Source organism: Malurus melanocephalus, unplaced genomic scaffold, assembly GCF_030028575.1.
Source record: "Malurus melanocephalus ecotype Western Australia unplaced genomic scaffold, MMel_1.1 scaffold_141, whole genome shotgun sequence".
In the NCBI taxonomy this organism is placed as follows: Eukaryota; Metazoa; Chordata; class Aves; order Passeriformes; family Maluridae; genus Malurus; species Malurus melanocephalus.
In genome coordinates this window covers 733,029-741,083 of record NW_026623373.1, presented here as the reverse complement: position 1 = coordinate 741,083, position 8,055 = coordinate 733,029, and the positions used below count along the sequence as shown (strand labels likewise).

Below are 8,055 nucleotides of genomic sequence, written 5' to 3'. Positions count from 1 at the left end.
TAAGGACTGCTATCAATATGCATTGCTTTGAAAGTGGCAGCTGTCTTGGATGGTGAAAAGGCAGGAACATGAACCTTGATCTATCCTGTAAAATGATTTTCAACYTGACACAGTAAGACAATATCATGTGTGATCCTTCAATTCTGGACGCCTATTCAAGGGTAAATTTGGTTGAGTATAACAATCTCAGTTATTTCCATAAGCTGTGAGTATTGACAGTGGCTATTCTGAAAGCTCTTTTTAATTGTTTTCATTTGCCTGATGATGCATGGGAAGAGTTTGCAGCACTTCAGCATGTGAGGTAAAACACAACCATGTACATACAAGCTGCAGCTATGCCTTGCACGTATGAATTGTGGTTGTCATGATCATTTAAAAGCAGCATTGTAGCTTGCTGGTGATGTCTTCTGAATGCAGGTTATCATGTGTATCATTTCCTAAGTTAAAAAATTCTACTTAAATCCAAGCAGATAAACTGCTGCCAGTTGACTTCAACACACCACTCCCGTAAGATATGAAGGTGATGGGTATATGAGCCCTGGCAATTTTGTGGTAATGGCCAAGCACAGCATACACAATATGTTCTTCTCTTTTAGAACCGTTGTGTGCCCAAATCTGAAGCAGTTCATTTACCTGGAATAGATCAGTTGTAAACYGGTACTTTTGAGCTCTAGTTAATATTATCTAATTTTAAACACTGACAAATATTTATTAGATAAATATTATCTAATTTTAATCACTTTATAATATGGAAAAAAACAATTTTTTCTTCTTTAATTTGCAAAATGATAATAAGAGAACCAAATTTTTCTGTCTTATAAACAAGTTAGCACTGATTACYCACTGACATTAAGTTCTCTTGGCTTCAACAAGGCAGATGAATTTATGCACAGCCATGTAAGCTATGAATGTGTTTGCAAACTGGGTGTTAAATACCAACACATCAGGATGGAAATATGAATTAGAAACATTCTTTTCTGACTCAACACAACCCTTCAAGTGGTGAACCCATAYGGACATCCACTGATTGGCAGAGTTCACTGTTATGTTGCCAGTGTGTATGCAACAAAATACTTCACTAAAAACTCTTCAAACTCCACTGTCATATTGTTAGGGACTAACCAGATACTTTAAGAAGTTATTTTATGTCAGCATTCTGCTACTAATCCTAGTTTTCAGAAAGTCAGTTCTGAGAATGATGGGTGGGTAAATGGTTATCCAAGCACAGAATGAATGTGATTATTCCACAAGATGGMGATTATTCAGTATATATTTTACTGCAAGAGCAAAACAAAAAACAAAAAGGGTATGAAAGGTTATGAATTAAGATATGCTGCTCCAAGACGATTAAGGTTGTAGCTATAAAAAGGACATGATTCAATTTCCTATGGTAGAAATTACTATTAGCTAAACAGAAAACATTGGTTTCTGTGATGGCTATAATGATGGCTATAACTACAATCTGTGGAMAAAGTTGTTCTACAGAAGCAGAAGAAACTAAGCAGTGTGACTGGGAAGCTTCATGCCATCATAAATGGCTGACATGTAATGATTATTGTTTATGAATTTTTACTGTGACAGCAAGTAGCACTATGCTGCATGCGCATCYAAGTATAGAAAATCATCTTTAGCATGCTAGTTTATATCAGCATTTCTTCATTTATGTCTTCTCTGCCTCTAAAATTTATTTCATCTATACTGTTGGTAGACCAGAGCAATAYTTAGGCCATCTCCACAAAATAAATATATTTTATGTATGCCACTCACAGAATGAYGTCTTTCAAAGACATAATGGCCATCTGCAACTCCAAATATTAATTAACTGACAAAAAATTGTAGATGATATGCTGAAACTTATGTATACTGAAAAAGAAGACCCGTTTAWGATGAGTGTGTTTAATGCTGTCTACATCCTTCCTTGAAATACATTTTGATTTTAGGAACAGATGCTTGCTGTGGTCACACACTGATGATTCTTCAAAATATGATCTGATTCTTATTGGGCATTCCTACTTAGATGCATACATATATCAAATAAAGCCACATCATACAAAATCTGTGCGGCCTAGCATTAGAGGCTACCTCAGAAGCATCAAATGGAGCCAATTTGCAGTAAGTGATGGTATGTTTTTTATGCTTACCAAACATTTTCAGCATTGATGGCACTGATGATGTCTGTCAGCCTCTGACATCTCAGATGAAAAGTCACAAGAATGGGTTAGACAGATTTGACTCACACATTACGTATTTTTCATGAGACYAGTGGCAGACAATTCATTGGATTACATGCATATATCAGAGATTAATTTTATGAGCGCATGGTTCATTTACACCTGATTTTGTAACTGACATATGTTTCAATGGTCTTATCCCATGAGAACCACTCTGTCTGCAGTCTGTGTAGTGTGAGCTAAGGAAGAATGCCTAAGATTACCATGCTGCTGTATCACAACTGTACCATTGTATTGAGTAACAGGTTATCTGCTCTTCAGCTTCCAGAAAACATTATTTGATTTACAGCACAGCTGGACACCTAAGTGGCCAGTGACATTTGTTTCCTCAGCCAATAATAATGGTTTCTCTTACGGCTCATGGAGCTGCATTCATCTATTTATACTTCTGGAAACAGAGGTGCCCAGAGACAGTCTTGACAACAACAAAAGGCAAACCGGGAACTATTGTTCTGTGATGGCTGCTTCACATCTCCCACTGCCGTGGTGCTTGGCTTTCTTCACCTCTGCAACAGCTGATAAAACTTAGGCCATTTTGTGAGGAGATATGGGAGCAATCATATCCTTGCTCCTCCACCCAGTCATCTCCTGCTCTTTCCAATGTAGGCTGCTAATGGTACGGTAGCTTGAATTTCTACTTCCTTAAGAGTCCAGTGCTTGGAACATTCACTGTTCAGTTTACTATGTGTGTTTTTAAGGTTTGTCCTAACAATGGTTCAAATGCAAATGCACTTGCAAATGCAAATACAAATGCACTTGCAAATGCAAATACAAATTAAAAAAAAAAAAAAAAATTAATATCGGAATGTAATGCTTCCATTGCTAACAGGCGGACCAACTTCCTAGTCTACTCACTTTTTTTCTAACCAACAAGCTAGAATTAGATCCTATATAATTTGGTACCAAAAGCTACATTTAACTGACATTTAGATTGTAAAGWAAGACCCCCAAAAATGTTGAAAATTCAAAAATTAAGCCTTACACTCTGTTCTTAACCCTCAGTGCTAATGRCACAGGAGTCTTGATCAAGCAACTGGGGATGTGAAGTATGCTTCTAAGAAAAAGTGTAAGTCTGCCCCTTATATTTGAATTTATTAGCTTATGTTATTTTCATTCACAAAATTAGCCTTAAAAAATCTTTTTCTTTAATTATCCCCTCCCTTTTTCCCACTTTGAAACAAGAAAAAGAACAAAAGTTCATAGGAATATATAAAATATGTATTACATTTATTCAGGAGACTTGAAAGGGCTCCTTTGGAGCCATTTGAGTCTCTCCATCCCAGCCTATCCAGTAATTATACAGTTAAATATTTTTAAAATGTATTTTTTGATAAAAATTCATTTTGTCTACAGTCAATAACCTCATTCATAGGTTTAGATATTGAAAGGCCAAAGGAAACACTGCCATAGCCATAAGCTACTCTGGCCTTCTGCATCCTATAGACCATAGTACTCTGAAGATACACAACCTTGCGTAGTCAGCTTGATAGACTGTAGCTCATTAACACAACACATATTCTGTTTTGTATTTTTCCACAGTACAGATCATGACAATAGCAATATGGAAATGTTTATTAAAAAAGTTACGGCACATGGGCAGGAACCCAGATTGCAGAAGTGAAAATATTTTTGCTCTTTCTTAATTCTGATCGTTATAGGCCCGTGTAGAGAAACAACAATTAAAAAAAATTGTCTTAGAACTTTTACTAATTTGAGTTCAAAATTAGATCAGGCAACATCACTAATTTACTCTCAACTTCTATAATTTGAAACTAGCCAGTAGGTATTTGGAAATTACAGAGAACACAAATGTTCCTACACCTTTTACTTAAAGCAAACCTTTATGACTGCATTACAACCTACTGAAAATCTGAGTATGTAACAGAAATGTTGACACAATCTTGCTGTGCATGACATAAACATGCCAATATAATATTTTTTCTCCCTTTCTCTGTATATAGCATATATGCACTTTAAAGTAAAAGAAAATAGATTCAACAATCAACTTATCATGTATTCATGTATCTACGATGTACCATATACCAAGCACTAGAATTATCACACTTACCTTCCTGCATAATTACAGTTAAGTTCTCCAAACACAAATATTTTTGTTACCTTATCAAAGAACAACAGTCAACATGCTCAGCACTTCATTACTGTCAGGGAAACGGTTGCAGAAAAAGCTGCCATGAAAGATATTTCAAAATTGAAATGAAATTTTCAAGTGAATAAAAAAAATGATGAGATGCTGTTCCGACTTAAAAATAATAAAACATAAATTCTCCTATTTTAGAGGAAAAACAAATGCAGAATAAGCAGCGCTTTTAGTATTTTCCTCCAACTATCCAAGGGAAAAAACTGAACAGCAACATCAATCATTGTGTTCTGTTTATAGCAGAACATAAGTTATAGTAGTTTGTTGACAATAAAAATTTCTCAATGGATTAAAATGTGCATGTCTACAAATGTGTGTGTTTGTGTGCTTTTATAAGTATACAAACACACACATCTTAATACATATGACAAACGACATAGAATTTCAAATTTGCCAAATGAGCTGATCTGCAGCAAAAATCCTGTGCAACTAAAGTGTCAATAAATCTATATTTTCAGCAACAACTGACTTGGATTTACTAAATAATGCTATGGGCTGATACTGGTGCGCTTCTAACCTACAGTATGCAGTACTTCTACAAAACATCTCCAAAATGCCATCTGCATTGCATATTTGTTGTAAAACTATATTTTTTTCTAATCCTCATTTTTGTTAACCATACATATGTATACCTGTTTATGCTCTAAGAAATAAGTTTGCAATGCTTTATAGCATGCCACATATGTTTGTAAGTCCTCAAATCAATATAAAATCATGTAATTGAAAAAAAGGCATACTATTTTTCATGCTATGCTCAATATAAATATAAATTCAAGGCAGTCAAGCTATCCATTACCAAAACAATAATAATCATAATATATGTATATATACCTACACCCTCTAAAAAGTGATCCAGTTATGTGGATTAAGAAACCAGTAAGAAATTGGTTGAACGTAGTATAAAAGTCTCATTTTATGTAAAAGCCCATACTGGCCATTTCAAGTATTTTAATACTTTCTTATAACCTTTTCATTAATAACTAGATATTTGTAGAAATAATAATTTTATACTGAAAATTGTATTCAAGATAAATAAAAATTAACTTCTGCTGTAATTMATTTTTAGAGTGTGCATGTATACATAGCAAAATACCTTTCTACAGACCTATCATAAATATTTTAGTCTATGTAATTTCTCCCCTACTAAAACACTTCAATTTTTTTTTTCCTCAAATTTTGGATCATGTCCATCAGGCCTTTCAAGAAATAAAACTCAATTCATTTGCAACACCAGATTCCCTTCAGTTTGTGCCAGTTTGCAAGTTAAAGGTCAAAGACATAGGACAGTACACTTTAAGGAAATTCAGACAGTGAAGCTGTTCACAGAAGACAATGTTTAACTTGGTAATGACAGTCAACAGGTCAATAATCAAGTTCAAGGCAAGCTGTTCATTGTTGCAAAAGCTACTCCCCTCAAATCCTGGCTTTCATAAAAAACCAGGTGTCTGACTTTTGGGGTGCATCATTCTGACCATCTTTAATAAGTTCACAGCCCAGTGACTGTAAAGCCTATCACTGCAAGAAGCAGCTCCTAAAATCAATAAAGAGGTCTGTCAGTTGCTGACTTTTCTCTAGGAAAAAATTATTGATACAAACCTGCTCTGCAGGTCACATGAAAATGACAATACTGCTGTTAGCACAAATTACACAGAATGACAAAATGTTTTGGTGGTCCCTTGGCCCTGTCAGTGATACCATGTTTGACTGAGGGCCAGAAATTTTAACCCTTTGAGAACTATGATGAACATGCAAAGGGGYAACACACCAGAGGATACTCATGCAATATCAGAGTCATCATCTTAGCTTTCCTTTGAAACTGTAACTCTACCTCTGCAGARGCAAAACCAATTGTCATGCAACATAGCTTCAAAAGAGAAGTGCAAGATGCTTAAGATAAGAGGCTAAGCTACAAAATTKTTGCCAGCTCAGAAAAAACTCTTTGTAAGTGGTAGAAATTATTAAAATAAATTTAGTTCTTTTAATGAGAAAGTAGCTGGTAAATAGATTTTGGTTTTTATTCATGTTACAAATAGTTTTCTATCAATAATGCAAATAATTAAAAACCATTTGCATTCACAAGAAATCTGTTTTGAAAAACTGATTTTCTTTTAAAACTTGTATTACCCAAACACAATTCTATAATTTAATGATGACCAAGATTAACATCCACCAGACTCTGAAAACTGGATGCAGTAGTTCTCAAAGGGTTACACCACCAATATAATACCAGTGTCAAGTTTCTCAATAGCATGTCTGTTGTTTTAGTTCATTGAAATTCACTTCAGAGACATACTGCTTTTTACCATGCTTTGGAATGAGTGCTCCTGACAGACCTATAAAAGGCCTGGGGCAGTTGGCTTGGTACAGCTCGGGAAAGATAATGTAGGAAAACCGACCAAAAATCAAACAAACCAATAAAAAGGTTCTGCTTGAATATAGTATTGAGTATGAGTTTAAAACATTGAGGACATAGCCCAGAGCAGCTGTAAAAAACACAAAATGAATGTATTATTAAGGCTGTTACTATATTGCAGATATTTTGGCCCCTTGTTTGTTGGAAAATGGCTGTCCGAACAGTCTGAAGTCCTGCGTGTCATCCGAGTCTCCCACCTGAAAAAACTGGAAGTAGGAGTATAGGACTTTATCCRTAGCAGACAGAAAGCAATCCTCTTTGGAGACAAAGCTGTTTTGGGTCTTCTCACTTTCCTGAAAGTTCCAYTGTTGGTTGTCGTGTTTCTCTAAAAAAATTTACTTTCAGCAAAAAATTTTTCGAAGGGGAACAGGCCTTAAGGGAAAAACGTAGAAACATTGGAGATATTTTTATTCCTCTCGGTTAGTTAATCCTGATAGTTCATAGGGCATTGAGCGTGCAGAGGAAAGGCCTAGAATTGAATGACAAAGAAAGACAAAGGACTGAAGAAACAGCAGATACTGTGTATCATGGAAGCTTCCCAGCTGAGCGAATCGCCACTTGGGTGCAGGACAGGCAACCCCCTGGGTTTCAGAGATCAGCTTTGTTTCAGACTGACAGATGCCCGCTCCTAGCTAGGAAACCGCAGAACAGCTCTTGTGTTGAATCTCAAGTTACCACAAACTCCTGGGAGGGAAAGAAAAGAAAAACCAAAACCCTACATCACACCCACTCTTGCATAGAGCGTTTGCAGTACAGTATGTGGCGGGGTGTTCCTTTCCTTTTGAACTGGAACACAGTGTAAACCAAGACGAGGAGGCACAGGGCCAGGATGCAGGGAATGACGATGGCTATGGCTTTCACAGTGCTGGCTGTGTTGTCCAGTTTGATGACAATATCAACGTCATCTTGAGGGCTGTGCCGGTCTTTATCTCGATCTGTTGGTCCATCACAACCCATAAAATCCTTGAGGATGGATCTGGGATAGCCAGGTTCCACCCTGAGCATCTGGTTGTTGAATTTCCAGTACTCTTTTCCTTTGTAGAAATATGTGAAGCCTAAGGAAGAAAGTTGCAATTATTCGTGGTCAWATCAAATCAAATCAAATCATGYCATCGATACACCATGATGGAAATTACCAATATCAATTTCTTTTGCAATCAAAAAATTCAAAAGACATAAGAAATAGACTTCAGCTATAAGTCTTTCAAAATTTTCTCTACAAATTTTATTTCTTTGCTGTCTCTAGAAAATCT

The 8,055-nt window shown here is 35.8% G+C and overlaps 1 protein-coding gene across 2 annotated transcripts in view; it reads right to left on the bottom strand.

Annotated features, from left to right (window-relative positions):
• Positions 1 to 3,865: 3,865 nt before the first annotated feature.
• MMP16 (matrix metallopeptidase 16) overlaps positions 3,866 to 8,055 on the bottom strand; it is a 166,225-nt gene continuing 162,035 nt past the window's right edge. For both annotated transcript variants that reach the window (XM_057371105.1, XM_057371106.1), the window contains exon 10: positions 3,866 to 7,857. In XM_057371105.1, the coding sequence (XP_057227088.1) occupies positions 7,523 to 7,857 (335 nt within the window). In that variant the 3' untranslated portion in view covers positions 3,866 to 7,522. The remainder of the gene's footprint in view (positions 7,858 to 8,055) is intronic.